The 27,720-nt window shown below is 37.8% G+C and overlaps 3 protein-coding genes across 11 annotated transcripts; 1 reads left to right on the top strand and 2 right to left on the bottom strand.

Moving 5' to 3' along the window:
* Nucleotides 1-50: 50 nt before the first annotated feature.
* Elgi (E3 ubiquitin-protein ligase NRDP1 elgi) lies at nt 51-12,798 on the bottom strand. Of its 8 annotated transcripts, none has more exons than XM_077424477.1 (4): nt 12,659-12,798; nt 4,577-4,790; nt 3,017-3,622; nt 51-2,512 (listed from the first exon to the last, which is right to left on the bottom strand). In XM_077424477.1, the coding sequence occupies exons 2-4, from the start codon at nt 4,664-4,666 to the stop codon at nt 2,243-2,245; spliced, it is 966 nt and encodes a 321-aa protein (XP_077280603.1). In that variant the 5' UTR covers nt 4,667-4,790; nt 12,659-12,798; the 3' UTR covers nt 51-2,242. The 8 variants fall into 8 exon arrangements, with proteins under 8 accessions (XP_077280603.1, XP_077280606.1, XP_077280604.1 ...); XM_077424480.1 differs by having other exon boundaries at nt 4,577-4,787; XM_077424478.1 differs by lacking the exon at nt 12,659-12,798 and adding an exon at nt 9,514-9,899.
* LOC143907594 (solute carrier family 15 member 2) lies at nt 9,113-22,092 on the top strand. 2 transcript variants are annotated; one of them, XM_077424450.1, is made up of 10 exons: nt 9,113-9,253; nt 11,319-11,359; nt 16,584-16,662; nt 17,547-17,775; nt 17,974-18,242; nt 18,314-18,396; nt 19,051-19,467; nt 19,683-19,914; nt 19,984-20,582; nt 20,741-22,092. In XM_077424450.1, exons 1-10 carry the CDS (start codon nt 9,202-9,204, stop codon nt 20,912-20,914), a joined length of 2,175 nt encoding a protein of 724 aa, XP_077280576.1. In that variant the 5' UTR covers nt 9,113-9,201; the 3' UTR covers nt 20,915-22,092. The 2 variants fall into 2 exon arrangements, with proteins under 2 accessions (XP_077280576.1, XP_077280577.1); XM_077424451.1 differs by lacking the exons at nt 9,113-9,253; nt 11,319-11,359 and adding an exon at nt 12,826-13,319.
* Nucleotides 21,782-27,596, bottom strand: LOC143907591 (uncharacterized). The gene is made up of 5 exons (XM_077424447.1): nt 27,050-27,596; nt 26,680-26,784; nt 25,290-25,682; nt 23,205-25,217; nt 21,782-23,105 (listed from the first exon to the last, which is right to left on the bottom strand). Exons 1-5 carry the CDS (start codon nt 27,500-27,502, stop codon nt 23,022-23,024), a joined length of 3,048 nt encoding a protein of 1,015 aa, XP_077280573.1. The 5' UTR covers nt 27,503-27,596; the 3' UTR covers nt 21,782-23,021.
* Nucleotides 27,597-27,720: the final 124 nt, after the last annotated feature.

Genomic DNA, 27,720 nt, shown 5'->3' with positions numbered 1-27,720 from the left:
AAATAATGCGTGCACGAATCTTTTTTTTAAATACAATTTTGGGAAGAATATTTGCTTTCTATGGTAAAATAGATTATGGCCGTTATTGGTGTTGCGACTTTTCATTCAGTACTTAGAGATTTAATAAGCCCGTTTGTTTTCGCTGCACTTCTAAACTAGTGCAATAAGTTAGAATGAAAAAAAATATATTTGTTTCATTCTAACTTATTAGTTCAGCGAAAACGAACAGGCCTAATATCCCAAAAGAGTATGGAAAATCGTACAGCATTATTTATTAAATCAGAGCTCACAGCCACATAGAAACGTTTCTTGCAGTCTAGTTTCAGCATTTGTATATGATTGAATCTATATGTCGAGCGTAATTTGAGATCCGAGGGATTTATGGATTGTATAGCCTGATCAAAGTGAGAAAAAAAATAAAAATATAAGGTATATTAAATCACTTGATATGTAAAATCCGTGCTTTTTTTATTACAATTATATTATATATACCATATATATATATATATATATATATATATATGTATGAAATCAGCCTGTTCATCGAATTGTCTTAATACAATCTCTAGATGTATAATATTACACTTAAAACTCACGATGTTTATCAGATAACACAATTTATCGGACAAAAAAGGTACCAAAAGACAGTAGTACAATTTTCGCGCGTATTTGACTTTTTCGAAGACTTATTGAAAGTAATTGCGAAGTAACGCAAAACTGACGGAACTAGAGAGTTTTTCCGAGAGAAAGACTCTAATAGACTCCGAGAGAACGAATTCTAATATCTCTATTCTCCTTCATTACGTGGCATTATCTTGTATTATAAAAATAGATTACAAGATCGAGATTGTGATAAAAACTTTTTTAAATAATCTGCTGGTCCTATAAGTACATCGTGACAAGGCAAAAAGCTACGTGAAGAAGCATTTTAATGTTACACAATTCGCAAATCATAGATCAGTACTGCGATACAAAACTAATTAATCGTTACAGTAATTAATTTACATAGGGTGTTCCATCGCTATTAACATTATATAATTATAATTATAATTACATAATACTAATATTATAATAAATAATATTTTGATAGTATGCCTTATGAAAAGTTTGCAATTCAAACTTTCTTTTAACAATAGAACAATAGAACACCCTAACACAGTGATACGACGAGGAAGCAAAACGTGTCGTTAACTCAGAGTAATCAAGCTATTTATTACATATTCAACAAATAATTAATTTTTAGGAAATGCTTAAATTCGTATGCAGACGATAATAATGATCAGCTTGTTTACGACGCATAGCTTAGAATGAATTTTCGAGGAGAAAAGGAAAAGTATTGCAAGGAACTATTGCAGGGTAAGAATTGCAGGAGAAAAATATCATTGGGGAAAAAAAAACGCGATTCCTGACAGGACCAATACGCGTCAAATGTTAAAAAACAGATCGCAACGCTGGCAAATCTGTATTTCATTCTTAGATTTCTCGTTTGTGCTTAGATCATTAGTGGGAGTTTTCGCCAATCTTCGCTTACGCTGCTCTCTTTCTCTAAAGTATAGTAAAATATTCACAGACTTCTAAGTATCCGTAAATGATCCTGAAATGAACGATAAACGAACCGCCGATAAAAAATGTACAACTCGATCGATCGACCGGCCAAGAAGGAGAGGCGGTGGTCGGTCATTTATCACGCGATTTCAGGAGGTTTCTCACCGAAGTGGTATATCACAGTGCAACGATTCAGAGATACTCGATTGAGTTTTTTCTTCTGGGAGTTCGATCGAGATAACCGATAACGGCGAATCAAATCTGACGCGAGTCAAGAAACATGTTTACCGATGTTGTTTGCCGTATCGTATTACAATTACAATCCCAATCGAGCCTGTACGCGACAATCGCGCCTCACAGAATCGCGTATCACAAAGGGCGACAGCGCGCATCATCGTTTGCGTATGCTCGACGGCTTCGATTTATCTTCGGAATGAATTCACATCAAGAACAATCTTGCAAATCTTAAGGTTTTAACCGTAAGCGTGCGAGTATCCCGTGAAGGAATTTTCCGAGTAAAACTTGACAATGATCAGACGATTGTTCTCGCGAATTAATCTTATCCAGAATAAACTCATGTCAATTCGCAAACTGTGGCCGAGCACATTCACTCCTACTGCGTTTGCGACGCGATATCAGTATATCTGGAGTCGTGATGGTGTTGAATTAATAATCGTATTCATATACGATGTCCAACCTACTCGATACCATGCGCAAAGATCATCACTAACCCAGGCTCGACCATCATATCCTCCGGCATGTGCATATTATCACAGTGGAGGACCAGTACCGCTTGTTTGCCAGGCACTCTTTTGCACACGTAGTTGTCGTATTGTCGTCGCGAGTTTTGTCTAGTCTCGAGGGAATTTAAACCTGGCGGCCATTTCCTCTCGTGGCAGTTCTCCATCAACTCGTCGATCACATGAGGTGGGCAATTGTACTCCGACAGAGTTCTCTTGATCATCGTCTGCAAACGTCAAAGATGCAATCTTAGAATGAGTGCGGTCGCAAAATCAATCTAACAATTGGCACATAAATTAATTCTATATCTATCGTAATAAGCAAAATAATAGCAGTCTGTCGGTAACAGATTGGTAACAGATTTGATCCAAATATGTAGTAGACTGACATCTGCGTCTGCATTCAGCTTATGTTCTGCCAGCAAAGTCTGCTAACATAATCAGACAGTAGATTGATAGCAGAAACCGCACAGAGCCTATTGACAGGCAATGTGAGCAGATTGGCAGCAGAGCCTGAACGATTCCAGTAGGATCTGCTCGATTTCTGCCACCAATCTGCTGTCTGACTATGTTAGCAGACTATTATTTCTGTTGGCGTTCTGCAGATATTATGTGATAAATCAGGATCGGCATCAAATCTGTAATCTTTCTGATAACATTTGTACCAGATACTTTGCAAGATCTGCTTTTGACAGACTTGGCTGGGATATATCTATGGCTACAATTCGTACCTGCAGCAACTCGTCGGGCGTGGAGATCATACCGCCCCACCTGGTAACCCTGGCGCGTGGCAGAGACGCGGACCATCTGACGACGTCGTCCCGTTCCATCTGATCGGCGATCGCGCGCATCGCCGGGTTCGACACTCTGAGGGCGCGCATAAAATCCTTGAGCAGATGGATCTCGCGTTTGTGCTCGTTGATCTGCAGCTGCTGCTCGCCGAGCTCGCGTTTCATGTCGGTTAGCTTCTGCTGCTGCGACTGTATCAGATTGCGAAGCTCGCGCACGCAATTGTGATCCTTGAGCTCGTTCTTGGGAATGATCAAGCTGCAACCCTGCTCGCACAACATTGGTCTCTTCGGATTGTACTCGCACTGCTCGAGATGCGCAGCCAGGCCGTCCAGCTTGACGATATGGTTGCAGCCGTATATGATGTTGTCGCACTTGATGGACAAACGGGCCAGGAGGTTCCTAAGAATTCGGGGGACTGCTCTAAGCTGCGTGGACGTGATGGCCGTACGATCCAGAGGGCACGTAGGCTGGCGATTTATCCATTCGTTGATGCAGGTGCGACAAAAGGCGTGCTCGCACACTGGTGCCTGCAACACATTACTCACCTGCCAGTCCTCATAAGCTGCCACAACTTTATAAAGCGATAAAGTTTTAGTATAGGTATACATGCTACCTTTGGCAAGATATGCACGAATCTCCCCGAGTGATGAAATTATGGAAGCTTTTAGGCATGAGCAATACTTTGGGTCTGTCTTCTATTGCTGAACTAGTTCAGTGTCTTTTCTCCTTCAATGTGGAGTAAAAGAGATCAACTCTGAACTAGTGCAGCCAGTTCAGCAACAGAAAATAGACCCTTTGTGTTAGAGAATGTATAAATCTGTTAAAATGTATATGTGGATATAGAGTGACGCAAGAGATGCCGAAATTGCAGTGTAAAAGAGAAGACGGCAGCTTATTACGTTTCATACGTAGACACGTAAACACGTGTTTAATTTAGAATACGCATTTTTGCAGAAGATACAAGCTTCTCGATCGGTAAACACCGACGATGCTTAATCAGCAATAGCAGCAACGTTATAAAAGCGACAAGTCAGGCTAACCTATATTCGCAGATGCGCGATTTCGCTCGCCTTTTCGAGACGAACGAAATCGCGTGAGGAGAACGAGAACAACAGGAAACCACGGAAAATGGAAGCTCCAGCAGGTATTACGTATTCGAGAGCTCTCTCTGTCTCTGTCTCTTTCTCTCGATGTGCGAAGTCAACTAAAATCTTTCAGATCCACCGACCGACCTCTTACTTCCGAGAGCCGAGTTCAGCGCGGTTCTCAGATGGAAACTCGCGAAAATTCTCGATCTTGATCCTCCACCTTTCCGAAAAGATTTACCCCGAAATAAACCACGCGTAAATTCGTCCCACTCCCTGACCAAATCCGGTAAAGCTCTTCGCACAATAAACATGAGCGCAGTGGAGGTGGAGGTTATAGGCGAGAGGGGGTGGGTCGGTGGGTCGCGCGGCGAGGTGTCCTCGAATGAAAATTGAAACACGCGTATGCTGTACCTGAACGGGGTCCTCGAGCACGCCAGAGCATATAGGACACACAAGCTCCTCGTCCACGTCGCCGTTGAAGCGGCTCACATCGAACCCCATCGCTCGCGAATGCGTGTCGCCTCCTCCGTCACTGGCGTCACTGCGTGTGTCTCGCGATCGTCAGGAACGGATCTGCTCGTGCTTACTTGCGGGAGCACGGAGATGATTTCTCGCTACGGCCCTGCTGATTAATGCTGATATTTCATATGTCGTACGACAAATTTTTTAAGCACGTTAATTGAATACAAAACAGAAAAGTTCTCGAGTTTCTAGAAATCCTTTATCTTGTAGCCAATTAATACATTTAAAAAATTTGTCATACGACAAATGCGATTATACCCAATAAAATTCAAACTCCCTCCGCGAGCTTCTCTCGCGAAGCATCTTCAAACCTCTTCAGATCTCGCAAATCTAAAGCGTAATATCTCTGCGAATATACATTTTAATATATGTTTTACGATCTATTAATACACTTTGCAAATATATTTTATTAAAGTGTATTTATGATTAAGTATAAGGTATTATGGTGTATTTCATAAATTTATTATTTATTACATTTACACAGCTTGCTAATATATTTTATTATTTAGATTAGGATATATTTAGAATTACTCGATCGGTGGTCAATTTTACTCTTGTAACGAGGCGAGGCTTGATGAAGATCGAATTTTAATATCGGCCACGGTCGGTTCCCCGCCCGCGTGCGCGCTTACCGCGAAAAAGCACGCTTTTCCACGCGAGCTCGCACATGCTCGGTCGGATTTGCTCCGCGTGAGATTACTAATCGGGAATTCCACGATTCCGCGAAAAATCCATAGACGTCGATAAAGCGCGAGAAGAACAGCACTGACAATGAGAGAAGGAGATGACCCCCTCATCGTCTCTCTGCCGCTGGAGAGTCTGGAGACCCAGATTCGCGCCACTGTCTCGGACAGTGCAGAGGACAGACGGTTTTACCGTTATATACTCGCGGATCCGTTCTATCCGTCTCGTTCACGCGCTAAACGACCTGCTGCTCTCAAAATGCACACAGGTCAAAATTAACCCGCTCCGTTTCGCTAGGCGAACGATTAAGAAATGTTCTCTCCGTCATTTTATTTAATTTTCGCGGAATAAAGAGAGTGGGGCGAGGGGGAGAGGGGACCCAACGGAGTTCTCGATCGTGGGCAAAGGGGGTTGTGCCGAAATTTCAAGATTATCTACGTGGGTTGTTTACTGATTGTTTACGTTTACACGAACTTTTTTCACGTAGACAATGTAACTAATATAAATTAGGTATTATGAATTGAATGATATTGATTTCTTTAAGGTATATGTATACATATTCGTAAACTGATTTTCTTAGAAATCTTACAAAATTTAGATAGCATGTTAATGTAAACACGCTCTACACACACGTACATGTGCAGTTAGAAAAAGATTGGCCGTACCGAAGTTGAAATAATGAAGTCAAAGTTAACACTTTTACATCCCAGCAAACACAGAATACACCGAGTGCGCAATTTGATAGCAAATTACGCACTCGGTGTATTCTGTGTTTGCTGGGATATGTATCATAGGACGAAAACGACTTCCGATATATTTCACATTTCGAATTAAAATATAAGAGATCAAATTATTTTTACGGTTTAATTTAATGAAAAGATGATAAGATGATAAAAAAAAACTTGCAAGAATATTCTTACAAAAATGCAAGACCTTTGACCGTCTAGTTTCGAAACAATTGATACATAATTAAAGTACAATTTCTGATAGCGGTGGACGCATATATGACAGGCTGATAGCTAAACTTTTGAAGATTAGCACACATTAGTGTCTATATATTCTGTATATATGAGATTCTTACACACATATTGCATGACGTGGACAATCCCAGCCAAGTACTACATGTCATTTGTCTATCATTAACTTTTTGACAGTATTATCACGGACGAACTACTTTAGCTGTATTTTAGCAAACAATTTTACAAAAATAAAAAGTAGTTTTAAACTTATAGATTAGATTAGATGCATTTTAATTTTAATTTATTTATTAACTGTACAGTAATGCATGATATATTAATATAGGAATATTATTATATTTACGCTATCTCTATAAGTTTTTAAACGAGAAAAAGCAGTATATTGTTCAGCTCGCAATTGCAACACAAAATCAAAATCTTTAAAACAATTGTTAATTTTTTCTGACATCGTAAAAATTGTGCCAAAGCTAAATAATAGCACTGAAAATAAAATTGCAAACAAAATATTTAAATTCCTATTTCTGACGAAATATATCTGAATCGTTGATGATCCTCTTCATAGTTTATTCAAATCATATTATTTACCTTCATAGATGACCGAGCCAAACTTTTTTTTAAGCCATATCTTTTTGCCAACTAATCGCTTTCACTGTAAGATATCTTTGACGAAAATATGTCGAGTTTTAGTCATTCTTTTAGACGACTTGGTGCTATATGGGACGTTGAACATTAAGTTTACTTTATATGTAGATTATTTGTATTTTATGCGTAAACGTCCAACCCTAATCGTGGATAGATATACATATAAACAGTATATGTAAGCTGAAGACCAAAACTAAATAAAGATCGTGTCTAACAGTAATTAAGATCGTCCGGAAGATCTATTCTATGACGATCGAGGCATCACACACGTGGAAATCCAATGATACGCTAATTTAACCCTTTGTGTTGCACAAATTTTTCTGTTGCACATATTTTGCTGAATTTTAGTACGTAGGAATTTTTGGAGTTGCTATAATTGCAAATCTGAAATCGTAATTTAATAAATCAAAACGACAGATTCAATATGACAGCCAAATTGAAAAAAATTAACTATGCTTATTTACGTATAAAATTTTATACGTAAGAGTTTTTTAGGCTTTTAATTTTTAATCTGCAAAATTTGAAAATATAAAATGGCAGATCTAATGTAATAAAATTGTTGCTACTTTTTAACGAAATAGTCTCTCTAATATGAATAAAAATATAAATATATTGCAATATAAGTAATTTTTCAAAATCCTTACAAGGGAATCTGGCAATGTATCAAATTCCAATTGTAATAAAATTGTATTTTAGAATTAAGTAATAGATGAATTTGAAAATTATCAGTGGTAGGGTCAAAAAACAGAAAAATATAATTACATATTTATGTTATTTCCATACATACAATTAAATCTTAGAAATATGTTACACAAACCAATTATAAAATACGTAAAAACATAGAAAAACTGCGAGGAAATAAGTGTTCCCATATAGGGACACTATGCAACAAAAGATTAATAAAAGAAAATCATGCATGGAGAATTGTCCTTTTGATTACGAAAGAAATTAAAGAAAAAAGGTGACGAATACGCTTTTCGTAATCGGCCGTCGGAGTATCGAATGCACGCGAAGTTCGCTAGTTTCGATGCGCTTGTGCGCGGCTGCGCATCTTTAAAAATCGAGTACACCGAAACGTACCGTTGCGCGCGTCGCGGATGCCTTGACACCTATTTGAAAGCAACTTCACGCGTATTGCATTTACCGCGCCGCGCAGCCATGTCACGTGCGTGCGAATGTTCGTGCATCGCGACGCGCTCACGATATCCCACGGAAAAGCGCAATTTTTGCTTGGATTTGATTTCGAACTCTCATGGCCGAGATAACGGACGAAATGAGTATTCATCGAGATGAACGAGAATCTGCGAGAGACTTGCATCAGCAATCTGTACGATAAACACAATTCTCCTTGTATCCTTATATTTTTTATATACACATTGCAGAAAAAAGAATATTCTTGATTTAAAAATATCTTTATAATGTAACACTTAATGATAACAATCAATAAAATCAATCAATGGCACATTTCAAGTCAAACAGAGTCCAAGTAGGACCTGGGTCTCCTCAGAATTTTTGAGATTTCGATATAAAATCTTGTTTCCTAGGAGCAAGTCAGCTTATTGCCCAACTTCCAATCTTGAGGATTTGCTTTCCTCTTCAAATACAGATGAGATATTCTCGTGGAAAAATACTCTTGGTGGGTTTTGTCATCACCATATCCGAGAGATAGCCCACGCAGCATGCATATCAAAAAGACGTCCAGAAGATATCCCGAAGATATATTTTAGGTGATATAGGATACGTTCGAGATATCTTCTAAACGTCTTTTTGATATGCTTGTTGTGTGGAAGTGATCGTGGCCGTGAAATAAAAACTGATATTTCATCGGATTTGAACCCATCAGATGATCTTCGGCTCACTAAAGCAGTATATAGAGCTCATTATTCTGCGCCACAGTCGCCACACTTATCGATAACAAGTTTTCGCCAATATGCTGCGATCGAAAAAAAGGAAGTCGCCTTTCACGTCATTTGATTAATCCTGACGTCAACGTTCACTTCACACCCGCGTGCAGGATTTTAAGAATTTCGAGAGTAGGTAATATCGCGCGCGATAAAATAACTTTGTAATCAGATTGTTTTGTCTACAGGTATTGATAGATAAGATGAGGAGTGATAGTTCATACTTGCGGTATTACGATCGGTAAGACGATCATCAGTGTCCAAGTCAACGTCGTGGGAATAAGTTGGACGGCGAAAAGAATTGGCGAAAATGGACACTACGGGTGTATCGAAGAGAAAAACTTTCGATAACGAGATCCAAGGTATTTCGTCTTTTGACAATTAATTATAACGGCGGCATATATATATATATATATATATATATATCTTCATTTTTCATTATTCATGCATATATAAAAAAATTGCCGTTTGTTTCGCATCAAATTGAGATCAAACGCTCCTAGTGAACACAATGTAGTCCCAAATTGGAACATAAGACGTATTAAAGGTGTCTTAAAGACGTCATATGTTCCGATTTGAGACATGCGTATTGTCTGAATTGCTGTTATTGCAATATTCTTACATTTCTTTCGCGATCCCTTGGAATTTGCCTTTCTTTCACACACACTTGTAATCCGATCGATCGTTTATGCGATCCGAGATATTACTAAAATGAGAGCGCCTTTCTCTGATAAACCTCTATTAATCGCATTACTACACTATATTTATTATCAGGATTTCTTTCTGATAATAAATATAAACAGCAATTTTTCTTTAACAACTATCAGACGTTAACGAAGCGTTTTACGCGTCGGTTTGACGCAAATATACATTGGTTAACAAATCTTAGGATGATTGAGATATAATTGGCTTATCGTGAGTAAACCAAGTCGTCAATTAAATAACTAGAGTCTCAATAAATACGAACACGAGTTGGAAAACGATCAGACAAGGGACTGATGAAATGTAGGCGTAATAAAAACGTCATTCTATCTATGTCGATAAAAATAAACGTTAAGTGGCAATTTAACGAATTAACAAACGTTCAGATTATTGGGAATTTTTTTATCTCTTATGAGATAACTTATTTTCGTAAGCCGGAAACTGTTGTCATTTTATAAAAATAAATGGTTTACGCAAATGATGTGCAAGCATGCAATAACAACGTAACTTGAAATCGAAATATTATACAATTTTTTTCAGTTATATAAAAATATTCTATTTATACTTATACAATTAACCCTCCATTGCCCTCGTTCAAATAAATGTTAGCGCTCTCGTATGAGCGCCGTGCCGCGCCTGTATACATATATATGTATACGCGTATATCACTGTATTAATGCGGCATTGTCTCTTCAGATCAACACAGTCTTAAGCCCATATCACGTTACGGTTTGGGATTGAGATTGGATTGAAATTTAATCAATCATAATAAAGAAAACTAATCTCAAGTTCAATAAACTTTGCTCTAATATGAACGTTCACCTCATACGACAACAATGGAGGGTTAAATAAGATAGAGAAAAGCAAATAATTTAATATAAATAGGATAGGTAATAAAATAGAAAAGTGTTATACAGAAATCTTGATTACTGACATATAATTATTTTAATTAAACAAACCATTAAGCTGTTTAAGAACGGAAGGCAATGCTGATGATTATGGACAACAGTCAAAATAATAATTCTTTTAAAATCAGCAAAATTTTTTTAGACTAGTATTGTAAACGATTTTCTTATCGCTTTAAAGAACGTCGAGTATTGCATCCGCCGATATGGCCAGCGGTGGCAGCGGTAATTGCTAAAGCTCTGATAACAATATCTTTTATCTTTTTTGACAACGTCATTTATCTAGGGTTAATCGCCATAATTAATACAGGAAACGCGATAAAAAAATTATCGAGTAACGGAACAAAGTCAAAAAATGACGCAAATAATATATTATTGCATTTGTCGCGCGTATATCTGATTTTGTCGAATGTTTTCAGAGATCAAACCGCGAAATAAATATTCATAACGTGAATGAATATTCAGTTAATTGTCGTAACTACTTGCCTAATGATTCTTTTATACGATATACAATTGGACCGTGACCCAGTTTAAACTTTAAACAGTCAAATTACTGCTCATGAATATTGATGATTGGCGTAAACGATCGCCAGTTGCTTTCACTGAGATAGATTAAAATAGCTGACAATGATTAGACTAATTTTTAAATAATAGCTATTAATGTTATAAGTTATTCAATTTATGTTGAATGTGAAGTTGAATTATAAATAAAGACAGCTTATAATGGTAAAAGATTTCTCCTCTACAACATTGTCAGTCTTAATTTTCTTATGACAGCCCAAACAACATAAATCACTTTGTCAAATATTACGTGTTTCAGATCACCCGGATAATCAAAGCAATGCCGAAGCCCAAGAAGAGGTGAGATCAAAATAAATATTCGTGAAACATACTATATACGTTTATACAGTTTATAGTTTAATGACATATTTAAGTGTTTAAGATATTTAGATTTATATATCTCAGATAGATAAATAGATAAGATATTATAGAAATACCATCATCATTTGCATTCCGTAATCCTGTATGATAATTATGGCCGCCTGTGATTCCGGTGAACTTCTACGAAAATTTGCATGAACATATTTGGATTACTTTCGCTCAATTATAACATGTTACCACGAGGTTGGAAGCTCGCATTAATATTATCGCGCATTTAAGTGCGTATATAGCGCATTATATAATTCACACACAACGATGATGGTGCGGTAAATACGCTACTCGTATTTTGATATATGTATATAACGTTAATATCGCTCGACGATAAGAAAAGAAAACATGATGTAAGATTCGGCGATCTTTTTGCCGCGACGAGAGAAGGGAAGCCGTCCTCCCGCGTTTTTCAACGTTGCAAAATCGTCAGATAATAAACGTCCCGCATCGAATTTACATTCACGTACCATCGGTCGACCGCGTTTTTATATATATAAGCAACTTCTTTCTCTGTTCCCTCCGTATTACTTATTGTCATCGCGATCAGACTTCGCTCCGCTTCACTCGAAAGATTCCGTAATTCGCAATATACGAGACATTCCAGTTTGAGATAAAAGTTTGTATATGAAAGTTTCAATGGCGGTCTTTTATAACAATATTTGCGAATTGGTTGTTTCTTAGATTAAGAAACTCTTAAAGAGATTAATTTAATCAACCGGTTAATTATTTTGTCAACAGTGTCTGGATTTTGATTTTTGTACAATTATATCATCTATCTCGATCACAATGCTTATCTCTTTCCGTAAATAAAAGATATGACTATAATAATTGGACTGCAGCCTACAATCGTGTGATCATTCTACTACGATAGATAATTCGCAGACATACAGATATAAAAAAAGATCTTGTGTCTTATGTGCGTATGTGTGTGAGATACGTCATTTTACCGAGAATAAAATCTAACAATTGAATCGGCGGATATGTCTCGGTTCTTTTAATTACACTCGATATAGCGCGTATTTTTACGTGATCACGCACTACGCAAAATAATGTACGACTCCTCCGGCGTTTATTCCGCAAACGCGCATAAATTACGTTACGTCATCAACGAGGTCAGCAACACAAAGTCATAGATTTCTAATATTAATATTGCGATATTTCCTTCGGAATATATAGGCGCTTTTTGCTGCACAGGATTAAATGTCAAGATATATAAATATTACTTACTAGATCTGAGAGAGAAAATCAATTTCTTAAAAATTGTAATGTCATATCTTTTATCTCCTTTCATATCCTGCATTTTTGTACTTTACACGCAATGACACTCGTGCGCTTTTTAATTGCGAGCTTGTACTGGAGCGTAAATCGGAAACTGATGTCACATCCGCGCGTAATGCCTGAAACACCTGATGCGAATTAAAAACCGATCGGCCGGTTACACGTGCGGCTCTGCGATGTGACCACGGTACTTTCACGTTGTTCCAAATACTACGCCGGAACACGCTCGCACCACGAATGTAATACTCCGCCCGTCACACACGCGTGTACGTTATGCCCGCTTCGAGGTATATAGGCTATTCTTACATGGTGATACCTACCTACCTACCTACTCTGCCAGCGATATTACGCTCGCTCACGATCGCTGATGTCAGTCTCGATGTACGAGCGCGTACAAGCGGAGCCGTCGAAACCGACGACGAGTGACCGATCGTCGTCGCTCCTCAATCTGGACGTAGTTCGAATTGTAACATATCAGACAGAATACCCACCCGATGAAGTGAAGCGATCCTCGTGCTAGTGATCGATATATTAATATATCATCAGTTCTTTTTTTCCCCTTTCTATTGTGACGTATACAATGGACGTAAATAAAATGCATGTGCGGCAGGTAAACTTTAATTTTATCATACTTATCGTGAATAGTAATTATACTGAATAATTTAACCGCGTGCTTATTTTTCTAAAGGAAAAGGTAGAAAACGATTTCATTATATCGAAGAAATACTAAAAGAATATTTCAGAATTTTGTAAAATATAAACCTTAAGAAAATAGAAGCGAGATCTTTACTATGCAGATCTCCAAAACGCATTGCAAGAAAGAAATGCCTCTGTTTGTTTAAATATTTACTTAAAAATAAACTTGTGTAATCTAACTTCGCTGGTTCTCGATTCATTAACAAGAGCTATGTAGGTCAAATCATCTTGATCTTCGTAGACGTAAATAATACATTATAGTTTTTATATATTTATACAGAAACACAGATGTAATTTATTAAATATTTTGTAAACGCTTTTTTTCATCCTTCCTTTACATGATTTTACCGATGCGCCAGAAAGACAAATGCGTGTTACGATTTACATAGTCTTAAATTACCATAACAGTCGACGTGAATAGGTTTGGAGCATAAATTAGTTTTTCAATTGAGCGCCGGTTCATTGACTCGTTTCCATTCACCTCAGTATGCCCGACTAATTCCCTTGGTCACGACCGACCACTGTACTTTCTCCGAGATGCAAGTTTTTGTTAAAGTTCTCTAATCCATTCCGGTCAGCACGCATGATAATCAATCCGGATACCGCGATTTCCGTGTACTTGTATACCATTTACCAAAATTGGTAAATACCCGTGTTGTTGCCATTCTAGGTAGCACATATATTAGTTTCATATACGTCTTTTGAACGTATATACATAGTTTCATAACCGTAAAGAACCATTAAGAAACGTTTGAACAAAAATGTTTTTGAAACCATGATTTAAGAAACGTATTTTTACGTTTCTACAGTTAACAAAAATACCTATTTGTTAAATTTTTCCTTTCAAAATTATAATTTGCTTTATCTATATATATAATAGCTTTAATGACCTTTTTTTGATACATTTAAATTTATATTGCACTAATTATTGCACAAAATAAATTATTTTATCAACATGCAAAAATATATCATTCACTTATTTACTTAAATTAATTTTGTCCTACCGGTCTTAATCTATTTGTTATCGGACAAATCTGAGCTTAGAAAACTTCCAACAGTTGCAAAATAAACGTTCTGCTAAACGTGGCCATTGAAAGAACATTTATACGTGTGTTCCGTTTTGAAGAACTTCCTGAACTGGTGCACATCAGTAATGCAATTAAGTTAAAGTGAGACAAGTATGTTTGTTTCACTTTAACTTATTGCACGAATGTGCACCAGTTCAGGAATTTCTTCGAAAAAGAATAGACGTCATAGAGGTACCTATATATGCATAAAGCTTGTAGAACATTCTCACGCATGTCTCAAAGACGTTATGCATAAACACGTTCAAAAGACGTGAAAAGTAGGAATTTTAAATGTCTTTATCTAAAATGTCTTTATCATTAAAACAAAACGTTTCTATAATAGGTTTTTCAAATGGACATTTTTACTCATGAGAAACGTTTCTAGAAATCGGTTATAAAACGTTCCGGAAAAACGCTTATAAAACTTTCTGAAACGTATGTACATGTGTTACCTGGGTATGTATCTGAAATTAGATCATTCTATCAAGCTCTTTATTTACATACATCATTATCAAATTGTTTAATCCACAACGTAATTACTCGACGAGCATTATCAAGATTCAGATTTGATTCGGAACAGTTGTCGGGGGGGGGGGGAGGAAAGTACAGATATTGTAGATAAAGATAATCTCTATAACGCAAGTTTTATCACTTTTATCGCATTTGTGCGTACTACGCAAATGCATTAATCGTTGGAAAAGAGCGCGTCTGTTTTTTTTTTTTTTTTTTTAATATACATATAATAGACATTCCATTACTGCTATTTTCGTCGGCGTTTCCATTTTCTTTCTACAACGGCATTTAAATGTCTGTTTAAGTAAGGCTTCAATAACAGAATATAGATAATAAATTGATAATCTCAAACGGATGTGGTATTTCCCGAGATTCCCTTTAAACAGTGACGTTAAGTATTGTTGTTGCATGGCGTCTCAGAAATTAATTACAGCTCGCAACATTATTTTACAATCTAAAATTACGTCGCGTAATTTTTAAATGTCAATGCTTCTATCAACTGATAATATATCGCAATGCAATTTATATTGTACTTTACATCATTCACACACACTATCGATGCTCGTATACCCAGCAGTTCATCGTCGTCCCTGACGACGTAAAAGACAATGTTATCAACGACTTAATTGTCAAAGCAATAACTGGAAATGGACATCGTTGTGAGAATACACATTTTATCTGTAATAATCTCTTCACGTGTAAAAATTTCCTTGAAACAAATTGCTGTAAGGTTCTATGTATAATAATAAACAGCCGCTTGCTTTTAGAAACTTAGTTGCAAAAACAGCTGCATACAACTTGTTACAAATGCTCACTCACAAATTTATGTGAGTTTACCACCAGCAAATCTTCATTATACATTTCATAGATATTTCTGTCTTATATATTATATTTAATTTTCTCACGTTGCTCTCTCTCCTACACTTATATTCCGGTTATAAATTTAATTAGTTACCGAAGACAGACAATATGTCGACACGGCGAAAAGGATAAATATACGTTCTCGCCTAATGGAGAACATTAAGTGAAAAATAAATTACCTCCTCACAAAGTATTGTGCCAGACTCATTTGTTATCTCGTTTCTAAAGTCTTTATACTCTTTATTCCCAATCGTTAAATTCAATATACATGGCATAAATGATAATTCGGTCGGCACGACCTTCGCATTTCAATCCTCGTTGGGAAACGCTGGAAAATAAATGTGCCTGTTGTGTAACAATATGATGTTAATCGGGTCAATGTGATTGCGCTAGATCTCTTCCTTTGAAAAGCTACTTTCGTAACTCCAGGTCGAGTGTCTCGTTAACAAAAAATTAGTTCCTTACATTTCAACTACATAATTAAAAATACATAAAAATTGATTTTACTTTAGAATAACAAACTTAATTTAAGAACTAAAATCATTGAACTAATTAATTCGCGAAGTAATTACCAAAGTATTTAACTTGATTTCCTGCATTTTTCATTTTACACGTCGACGAATCGCTTTTAAAACTTGAAAAAATTATTCTTATTATATATACAATGTGTGTTTATATTAAATTTTGATATTTTATTTAAAAAAAAAAATTAAATTTTTTTCTGAAAAAATTTTCAGAAAGTGAAGTATCCCAAATCAGTGTTCTTCATTATCAGCAATGAATTCTGCGAGAGATTTTGTTATTATGGAATGCGCAGTAAGTATACAAATCATCAACGTCAATTTAAGTATTAACGTCACTCCACAATCTACGTAATTTAAAAGTAATAATACGACAATTAGAACAATTGTTCCTTTAATTCTAGTTCCAACAACTCTAGCCGAAACTAGTACAATATTTAATTGGAAACATAGAATAAACTTTTCGCTCTAACATTCTATAAAAATTACCAATTGGGTTCTCAAGTAAAATTTTTTTATTAAGCGGTATCCATAATTAATGTAGAGAATCTAAGCCGATTTTTAGTACTTTTTGAATTTAAAAAAAAAAACCCAAATTTGAGAAAGTTATAGCTTTCTAAAGTTTCTTTGATGACGGCAACTTCAAAAGATTTCGCAACAACATTATGACGTCACGCACATTTTCGTGTACTATATTTTCTTCAATTTTGAAGATATTGCAAAAATTCAAAAAGTTTACAAAGAAAGTATGCCATGATCTATCAAAATATACTGTTAGGTAAAAGTCGGTTGAAGACCGAATTTCATTAAATGCAGATTAATTTTTGTAACATTTCTATATTATTGCAGTTATCATAGTAACAAATTGATAATTTTAAACAAATGTGATATTTTTTTAGATTCTCATCTCGTGTGCTGTCGGATTATATTTTAATTTTTTTAACAGAATAATATTATTACATTATACTTATCCTTTTGATAATCCCTAAAAATTATATCAATTTAAGATACGTTATCAACAAATTTAAATTTATAATGTAAGACGATATTTCCTTTAACTGTTTTCATATAATTCTGAAATTTTGGAGAGGCTTTGATGAACAGTTTGATCTTAATCTTGAATCTGATCGTATATAATTTAATGGAGAGATTGTGAATTAACACGAAATTATATTTCAGCCGTCCTCTCGCTGTACTTGTTTAACATGCTGGGATACAGTGAGGACACTTCTACAATAATCTATCATGTCTTCACCTGTTTCGTCTATTTCTTTCCGCTGTTGGGTGCAATCATATCCGATTCATGGCTCGGAAAATTCAATACTATTTTTTATTTAAGTATTATTTACGCACTTGGACAAGTGATTCTATCCTTGAGTGCGGCACCGACCATCGGATTGCCCGCAAGGTTAGTATAAAATATGTCTAAAATAACCATAATATTAATATAAAAAATTAACACAGATTAAAAATAATTTTCAACTTCTCTATCTAAATTTAAATATTATTTGAATACAATTTAATTTAAATACCATTCAAGTGCTGCTAATCTTAAAGACTTTTTAATTCCTGCCAACAAAAGAATAAACTTATTCCAATTTTTCAGAGAATTTTCCATGTTGGGTTTATTCCTGATAGCGGTTGGTACAGGCGGAATAAAACCCTGTGTGTCGGCCTTCGGAGGCGATCAGTTCATTCTGCCTCAGCAGGAAGTACAGTTAGCGATGTTCTTTTCCCTCTTCTACTTCTCCATTAATACAGGTTCCCTAATCTCCACGTTGCTGACTCCGGTGATTCGCGAAACAAAATGCTTTGGAGGCGATTGTTACTTCGTGGCATTTTTGGTGCCGGCCTGTTTGATGATTCTATCAATTGGTGAGGATAAGAAAGCATGAGACACATCTCCCAGCCGTATAGATGCAGTCTTATTCAGAATTTATTTTCAGTGATATTCGTCTCGGGGAAAAGACTGTACAAAATAGTGAATCCCTCGGGCAATCTCATCGTCAAGGTTACCAAGTGCGTTTGCGTAAGTCGTATATCACCGAAATCTCTCAAACCATTTTAAACACTTCGAAAACTCCAAAACTAATAAAAATTATCTGCAAACTATCATACAAATCATTGTTTACACATGTGTTACATATATATATATATATATTTTAGAGTTTATGAGTGAGTTTTGTGAGTAAATGTTTGTTTTAATTATTAAATAATAATTGTCTCAGTGTGTACAGTAGTGTAAACAATGATTTGTATGATAGTTTGCAGATAATTTATATATATATATATATATATATATATATATATATGTATGTATTTTGAATATTTTTAATATAATTTTTTTGCGTGACTGTGAAATAATTTTGTCTAGTAATCTCTACGTGTCTTAGAGAGAGAGAGAGAGAGAGAGAGAGAGAGAGAGAGAGAGAGAGAGAATGCACGTGACTCTAAATTTGCATAACTCTTGGAATTCATGAATTTTCCAATCCTTAAATGTGGAAATCAATGAATCTTTAAATATATTTCTAAACTCTCTACGGATTTTTAAATTCTCAGCCACAAAAATAAGTCCTTAATCAATCTCTCTTAAATGTTTGATTCCGTGAATTTTTAATTTCACTCAATGAAACTAAAAAATCACTTAAAGTAAATATATCGTTTTTATGTTTCAAAAAACCAGCATGCAATCGGCAATAAAATGAGAAAGAAAGAGGGAAAACGCGATCACTGGCTCGATCATGCTGATGATATTTACGACAACAAGCTGATCGAAGATATCAAAGTCTCACTGCGAGTTCTGAAATTGTTCATACCACTGCCAATATTCTGGGCGCTCTACGATCAGCAAGGCTCCCAATGGACATTCCAAGCAACGCGAATGGATGGCCAAATAGGCAGTTTCATGCTGCTGCCCGATCAGTTGCAAGCCGTCAATCCACTGTTGATCATCATCTTCATACCAATTTTCGAGACTTGTATCTATCCGGTTTTCGCCAAAATACATATCATCGATACACCCTTGAAAAAGCTCGTTGCCGGCGGATTCTTGGCCAGTGTTGCTTTCATCGTAGCTGGTATTGTCGAAATACAAATCGAGGTAGTAACAGAATTTTTTTTTCTACGCGTTATTAAAAATATTTGATATCTATCTGTGCTTAATTGTTCGAAATCTCTTAAATCGATATGGAAGTTTTAATATATCATTTATAAATTACCACATATTTCATAATGTAATAATTAATTAACGCAATAGGTTTCGTAAGGAATATGAAAAACGTGATGCTTTATCTGAATTTCTGCACTTGATTCCAGAACACGTATCCGACGTTACCGGTAAAAGGATATGCTCAAATCCGTATTTTCAATACAATGGATTGTAGCGTGAGTATAGATATGGTAGATCAAGGCCAGATTAAAATATACCCAGTAAATAAATCAGAAACTCTAGAAGTGAAAACAATTGGGCCTATTAAAATACTCGACTATAGAGCAGATTTCACAGAATGCTATAATAAAGGCTATATCGCTCGGATAAATGATTCAGGTAGAATTCATAGATTTTATATATCGAAAAATGCAATCTCCGTATTTTAAAAATAACTTCTTGTATCAGGAAATATTACTGGCACGGAGGCCAATGCAACGTCGTGGGTTATAACACCCTTGGGATTAAAACATAGCTATAACGACATGGTGGACAAACCGGAAAAGGGTAAGCCGATGGTCCGCAGTCTCATCTATCTTTCGCCTGGATTAAGTAACGCCACATTGAAATTGCTCCGTAAGGACAAGACGGAAGTAGTGTCAATTCTGGTCAGTAGTTTAGAATTTTCACAATCAAAGTTAGAAAAAATCGAGGATCCAGGTGAATATGACGTTTATCTGGACGAAACACTGCTGGAAAAGAACGTGCCTTTCAAACTCGGTGGGGTGTACACCGTGGTGGGGTCCCACATTAAGCATGGTGACAAGATCGCCGGCAAAACAGTGCAGGTCACACCGCCCAATTCGCTGCACATGGCCTGGATGTTGCCGCAATACATCATCATCACGATGGGCGAGGTGATGTTCTCCGTGACAGGCTTGCAGTTCGCCTTTACTCAGGCGCCAGTGAGCATGAAATCTCTACTGCAGGCAGGTTGGTTGCTGAGCGTGGCCTTCGGCAATCTCATTGTGGTCATCATAAAGGGTGCGCGTCCCTTCGACCGGCAAGTAAGTGACCAAGACCGATTGTACGGTCGATGAAATTCATGTAATTCTCTGCACTTAATATTCATTCTTCTCACTTTCAATCTCATATGATCCGTCTTTTGATTAAGCGTCGAGTAAAGTGCATGCAGACCGAATTTATTTATTTATTCATTTCGCAGGTGTACGAGATTTTCCTATATGCCGTGTTGATGGCAGCAGTCATAACAATATTCGCCGTAATGACCATATTCTACAAATATGTGGAAATACCAGAGGAAGAAGATACTGATGGGGCCATACCCCTAGAAGAAAAGGGGAACGTCAATTGGGCTTACAAAGAGGATAAAAAATGAAAGTGAGGGTCGACTGACAGAGAAATAATAATTCTCACGTGTTCCTTTATACAAAAGGTAAAAACACGTACCGCAGCCTATTAAAGTACGAAGGATATGATTGCTCGTGCATCGAGGGTTCCTATCGTTTCTATCGAGCATCTATTAGTCTCGACAGTATGACAAGATATAGGAATATCTTTTTTCCTAACACACAATCTCACTTCTCCTCTTTCTTTCGTAAAAAATGTATAACAGACTGAAGATACACATTTTATAATAGCTAATCCATAATGCATTTCAACTAGTAAAAAGAATGGAAGTCCATGGAGTGTGAGGCATATTTTATATTTCGGAGCAATATTTAAAACTTTAGAAATTGTAAATAGAAATCTTAATAGTTTTTATATTCTTATAATATTTTAGCAATTCTAGCAAATTATTATTAGAATTGTATAATTGTTGTTGATAAAACTGTTTAAACCAATATAGTATTATAAAAATTTATTACAAAACTAGAAATTTTTAGAGATTAAAAAATTAATTATTAATTAATTTAAGTAAATATTGAAAAATTTAACAAACGAGCAAAAGTGTTTAAATAGTGAAGTATTAAAAAAATTTTGCGTTGATAATAATAATATAATTGAAGATTTGAAATAAGTATTTTAAGTGAAAGCTGTATATAAATATTTTTATACTAATTTTAAATTTCACTTTACAAATGTTTTTACACAAAAAAAAGATAATAGAATTAGCGACAGTTTTACGCGAGAATTATTTAAATTGTACAAAATAAGATTAAAAAATTACTAAACATGTAGAGGTATATTCAAATTCCAAAATGACCAAAATTGGATGTGGATATTTATATGTAAACTATATATGTATATATAATTCATATAACATTTATTTCCGCAAATCCGGCTAAATTTCCATAAGCTCTAACTCTAACACAACGTAATAATGCGTGTCATATAAGATAAGAATTTCGAAAGTGCAGTAAATTGATTAAACATTTCGTGCGAATCTTACCGCCGAACACTGGTACATCATTTTGCGAAACGCATGTGCCGAAGGGGTGACTTGTCTTATTTTTCTTTATCAAGAAGATCATCGGCAGGTAACTCCTGTGCTAGCTTCTGCGCCGATATCCAGAGTGATGTCATTTAACGGAATTGAATCGTAACTCTTCAGACGCGTTTGCAAAATCATCTATCTAAGCTAATAACGATCATTCAGTCCTAAACAATGCGGTATCCCCTTTCATTTCGGTAAATATACAAGTAGAACAAGGGCAACTGATTTATCTATATAGTCACTGTCTCTAACTACTAATATTATCTATACGCGGAAATGTTGTAATAAAGAAGTTCATACTTTCCTTCCAAACAGCCTACCCTCTCGTCCACAAAATCTAAAACTATTTCGCAATGTCGCACTCTCTCTCCTCTACACATTCGTCTGTTCGTTTTTATTATATATAATTCCTTAATTTCATACAGCTACGAGCAAGCCTAACATTCTATGACATAGCATAATTCATCACTGTGAATAACTACATACACAGCGATTCTTAAATTTCACGCGGTAAATAGCGTAATATTTGATACAATGCATTTGGTTCGTTTTTGTGACATTTTTCTACTTCTATTTATCGCGTGCAGTTAAGAATCACTCGTATATATACAAAATGCATCAGCGTTTTAATTGTTTCTTTCTTTTCGAAACTCTACTGGTTTAGTATCATTGAAACTTTTTCCCGTTAACAATGAGATATACTATATTCATTCTTAGTGTCTCCCAATGAGTCAATTAACAATCGTCGGTGTAGGAAACTTAATTTCACTTTATTCGCTGCGTGATCTAAGAAACCCCAGTTGTAAAAGACGCGCCGCACACATACGTCGATCGCCACACGTTCAAAGTACAATACCATTTCGAGCCTAGCAAATTCGATCCGCGTATTTACCTATCGCCTAATAAATCTATTTAGCCCCGCGTAGTGTATAATTCCGGTAAACACTTAGCATCAATTATAATACCTAAACGTAATGTAACTGAAGCTTGGTGGTTGCTCGGATATAATATGTCAGCAATAAATGAAGGATCGTGTCTAGTAGTTTAATTAGTACAAAGACAGAGGACCAACGAAAAAGCGCTTCTTATCATCGCACTTCGCTCCGCCTCGGCGTTTAGCAGAATCCTCTCTCTGAAACAGACGATCGGTTTTTTTTTCCCCGAATGACAATCTCATTCGCACGCGAAAGCGTATCGTCCTTGCGTTCGAATGTCACGTTTAAAAGCTCACCGTGTGCGCCCGTATCTTGTCCAACATCTCGCATGCGGTACCGTAAGCGTATGACCCGACATGGGCAGCTGCAGTGACTAATGTTTCCGGTAGAATATGAACAGGATCAGCGGTGCTCGGGGTCTGACGGGCCCCACCGTCGGATGTCTTCCTCGATCCTGCGTTGGAGCTCGTTCTATCGGAAGGTCCACTCGCTTGACTGGATTGGTACGCAAAATCGGCCGAGAATCGCGGAGTACCGCTGTGCGAACCGCAAGTGCACTTCGAATAGTTGTCCGCACCGTTGTAAATTTCGTTTGTCCAGAGTCCCTCCGTGCAGCCATCGACGACATCGTGATCGTTTCTATTTGTCGTCGTCGCCGCTTCTCGCACGTTCTTGGCTGTTGTTGTCGGCACTTGCTGCTCACCGTACCTACCGCTGCCGCTGGCAGCCTCGGTGTAAATGTCGGTCGTGTCGGTGACCGACGTGGTATGCGAGTGGAAGCTCTGCGTGAAGTCACTCGAGTCAGTCTGCGACTGACAACTGCATTGCGTCTTCAAATCGCAGTGAGTCCGCACGGTCAGGTAGCTCGTATGCGAGTTTCTCACGTCGTCATACGTGCTGCTTGCGTTGTCGCGGGTGTCGCACACGTCATCTCGAGAGTTCTTCTTGCGTTCGCTCGATCGTTGCTCCGCACGCGAACAGGACGACTTCGAGCAGGGAGCGTCCTGAACTGGCAAGGTCTCCGTTACGAACGAATAGACTCCGCCGGGTCGTTTTTCCAAATCGGCGCTAACGTGCTCGTCAAGATCTGCTAATTGATGCTTATTATAGACCTTGCCGTGAATATCTACCACATAAATGGAGCTCGTCGGTGGATTCGCGAAAGATTGCTGTTCGGCATTCCCCTCGTTCGCCGAAAAATGCTCCTCGTTGAAGTGCATGAAGGACGCAGGCGAGGGCGGGTCGGACAGGAGCTCGAAGCTGGGCGAGTCCCGATTGCTGTCGTGTCGTCGTTGCTCGACGGCTGGCTCCTCAAGACGCGTAGATGATTCATTTCTGCCTCCTGAAACGGGTATCTGGACGATCTCGAAAGCATCGTCGCTATCCTCGTCTTGATCACACGACCAGAAGCTGGTTTTGTCGACATCCGAGTTGTTGCAGTACCAGACGTCCCTGGGACGGCGACCTTCATCTAATATCTGATGTCCAGTGACGGAGCAGCTCATACGAAGCTCGTTCTCAAATATCCCCAGAGTTTCATCGTATGGTATCGAATCCACTTGTGAAGGCAGGTTCTTCCGAGGGACAAATTCTTCCCGCGCATTATTCTGAACAGATTGCTCCTTACCGATATCGTTGTTCAGACTATCGGTGGTTACTTGAGCAAGCCGTTGATGATGCTTCTTCTTCTTTTCCTCTTTCAACTTGCTCGCACAAATAGCGATCCTATCTTCGATAAGATCCTGGATCTTATCGAACTTCTTCTGCAGTAGCTTCTCTTGCCGCGAAGCGTCGTCGCTCGACTGCTCCCCATCCTTAGATCTCTTCTTCCTCTGATTCTTCTCGCACGACTGCGAATCGAAGTGTCGAGAAAATCGTTTCGAGGAAGGAAGATGCGACTGGCTTCGCGATTGACCGAACTTCTTTGAAGGAACAGACGTGAGATCCAACGTAACTCTGTTCAGCATCTCCGTCATCTCCTTCACTACTTCTTGACTAATTGTGGATATCATATCTTTCTTTGTTTGCGGCTCTTCCGCGGTGTTTACGTTTTGCGGCTCGTCCACGCGCTCGATCGAGGCATCGCTCGACTGCTCCTCGTCTTGAGACCTCATTCTCTTCTGATTCTTCTCGTTCGAGTCGAAGGAGCCTCTGAAATGTCGCTTCGAGAGAGAAGAATACGACTGGCTTCGAGATTGACCCAGTTCCTTCAATGAGGGATGCGCAAGGGAGTCCAAACGTTTGTTCAGTACTTCCGTCACGTTTTTCACGACCTCGTGTGTGATCGTAGACACCATTTCTTTCTTCATCTACGAAACAATTAGATTAATCGTTTCAGCATACACAGTATCCATATGTATTCAGTTATCCATATTACTTACCGCATCCATGTACTTGGTGAACCACGGAGGAGGCACCGTATCTGAATGACACCGTAACAAAGCGTTTGATTGTGGAATTTCTACATCTTTTGATTCTGTCTGTTCATCGCCCGATTCAACATATTGCCTTACATCCAATTTCTCATGATTCGATAGTATTTCCTGGTTTGGACATTTCGGTTTGTCGAATTCAGGATTCGGTTTCGACGTAGAGCCGCCGTTCTTTTCAGTGAAGGACAAGATCGGATTGTCATTGATACTTGTCGACTCTTTGTTCGGGCAACAGATCTCGTTCGTTCCGACACCTTGCTCGTCGTCGCTGCCCATAGGCACGTTAAACGAACCAACGATCAACGGAATCGCCGTATTTGCCACGAAAGCTTTTTTTGCGAGCTAAAACAAAAAATTCGAAATGGTTTACCTCAATTTTTCCGCATGAAGCACACAATGCAAAGTTATTGCTGTAAGACTAAGTAGTCTCGCGATAGCTAATTCTAAAAAATAGAAATCTTCATAAAATAATTTGTATTAGGTGGTGTCACATTTGATTTATATTTTTACAATTCAATTCAAATTTTATTTGATACATTTTTATCTAATAATTAATAAATGGAGACATTTTAATATTTCTTTAAACATTATTTCTCTTTCTTAATAATTCTTAATAATTCTTCTATAAAATTTCATCACAAATCCGCGTCTAATAGTAAATATTAAGAAGCTAATAAAATCCAAAGCTGCGGATGAATTACATTAATAACTCTCTATTTGTTAATCTATCGGAAACTCATAAGAGTTATCAAACGAATTTATCGGACGGAAACCCATAAGTTACACGAACTAAATCAAATTCAAATTTTGCGGCAAAAAGAATTTGAAAGAGAAATCGGTTGAAATAAACTGCTGAAAAAAATTCGAATTTTAAGGGAAAAAAAAGTTTTCAAAATTGGATCTCCGTGATTGGATCTCCGTGATCATCCGTGATTGGAGATGAAACAACTTCAGATGGGCGCGAAATTTGAATCGGATTTAATTCACGCAACCTGCTCTCAAATCTTCTCCTGATAATTCGGACAATTTTTCGAAAATAGCGAAGAAGGTACTTTGAGTTCGTACCTAACCTCATATCGATTATCTCGAAAGAATAAGGGGGAATCAGAAGTTTTGTTTCAAACAACTGGAGCAATCAGTTGGAGACACGCTGTTGTATTTGGGATAGGACCAAGCTTATCCCAAACACATTGGGGGAAAAAAGGGGGGAGGAATCTCAAAAGAAGAGGCAAATACGCTTAATTGCTTCAATGTGTTTTGTACGAATAAATGAGATCTAACTACAATTGTATACATATATGTATACAGTATATAAGTGGTATATATATATAGCGCGTACCTTCAATGCTTCGTGAAACTCGCATTCCGAATCGATTGGAACGTCGTCCCCGTCGTCGTCGATGTAGGAGATGCGTCTAGCCCTTGGCACGCCAAACTGCTTCCACTACAACAGACCACGAAAGCCCACGTAATCAACAGTTATTAATTTACGCGTACATGGAGCAGTCGGAAAGTCGGAAAAATGTGTGATTCGATAACGGGAACTCGTCAATATAATCGCAATATACTTTATATCTTCTGACGCGTGACGAAACCTTGAGAAATCACTTCGGATGATGTAATACATATATTTCGACGCACGATGCTTTTGATCTTTTAGCTAACCGCGATCGTCCCCGTGCCCTCGAGAAGATTCTCGATACACTCACCAGCTCCGTCCGCAGCTTCTCCAGGTCGAAGTTGCTCGAGCACGGGATGACGATGTTCTCGACGCCGGGCTCGCAGATGCTCTTCCTCACCCGGAAACAGTAATACTCCTCGGAGTCGGCGGCAATACTTGTCGGAATCGGAAACATGGTCGACGACGTCGATGGTGATAACGCACTCTCACGCTCCCGTGGACTTGGGAGCCTCGGGACGGACGAGACGTTGCCCAAGATGGTGACGCTCGGTAGGTTTCGGTACCACGGCACCCGCGGCTCCTTCGGCCGCCACTGCCAGAACCGCCACTCGTCTTCCGAATCGGAGGACACGCAATTGTCGAGATCGAGAGCGCCGTCTCTCGTCGACGACGACGACGACACGTCCCAACGACACTCGTCGCCCGAAACGGTCCGGCCCGTGCAACATGAATCCAGTGCGGGATTGAGCGACGAGGGCATAACGCATAACAGCAGTTCGTTTCGTAGGTCCAAGGTCCAAATGTTGACGAAACACAGGCCGCGAAGTGGGAATGAGACCGACAACTGTTTTGGAACTGTTCGCGTCATGCGCAAGAGAGACAGGCAGACAGGGAGTACAGGGACGTGACAAGTAAACCGCGCGCGTTGGCCCCTTCTCCGTCCCCGCCCCCGTCCCGCAGCGAGCTTTCAAATATCCG

Source organism: Temnothorax americanus, unplaced genomic scaffold (assembly GCF_048541705.1).
Source record: "Temnothorax americanus isolate GAGA-0224 unplaced genomic scaffold, ASM4854170v1 Scaffold84, whole genome shotgun sequence".
NCBI classification, from domain to species: Eukaryota; Metazoa; Arthropoda; class Insecta; order Hymenoptera; family Formicidae; genus Temnothorax; species Temnothorax americanus.
Note: the sequence above shows the minus strand (reverse complement) of the source record. Positions and strands in the feature narration are given on the sequence as shown.

Bases quoted from the DNA above. Each gene is read 5' to 3' on its own strand.
- Elgi (XM_077424477.1), bottom strand. From the start codon at position 4,666: ATGGGGTTCGATGTGAGCCGCTTCAACGGCGACGTGGACGAGGAGCTT. The intron at 3,623-4,576 runs GTACAGCATACG...GAGGACTGGCAG, and splicing joins TGCTCGAGGACCCCGTTCAG to GTGAGTAATGTGTTGCAGGC. The intron at 2,513-3,016 runs GTACGAATTGTA...TGACGTTTGCAG, and splicing joins CGCCCGACGAGTTGCTGCAG to ACGATGATCAAGAGAACTCT.
- LOC143907594 (XM_077424450.1), top strand. From the start codon at position 9,202: ATGGACACTACGGGTGTATCGAAGAGAAAAACTTTCGATAACGAGATC. The intron at 16,663-17,546 runs GTAAGTATACAA...ATTATATTTCAG, and splicing joins TTGTTATTATGGAATGCGCA to CCGTCCTCTCGCTGTACTTG. The intron at 18,397-19,050 runs GTAAGTCGTATA...TCAAAAAACCAG, and splicing joins AGGTTACCAAGTGCGTTTGC to CATGCAATCGGCAATAAAAT.
- LOC143907591 (XM_077424447.1), bottom strand. From the start codon at position 27,502: ATGCCCTCGTCGCTCAATCCCGCACTGGATTCATGTTGCACGGGCCGG. The intron at 26,785-27,049 runs GTGAGTGTATCG...GGTCTGTTGTAG, and splicing joins AGAAGCTGCGGACGGAGCTG to TGGAAGCAGTTTGGCGTGCC. The intron at 25,683-26,679 runs GTACGCGCTATA...TTTTTGTTTTAG, and splicing joins AGTTTCACGAAGCATTGAAG to CTCGCAAAAAAAGCTTTCGT.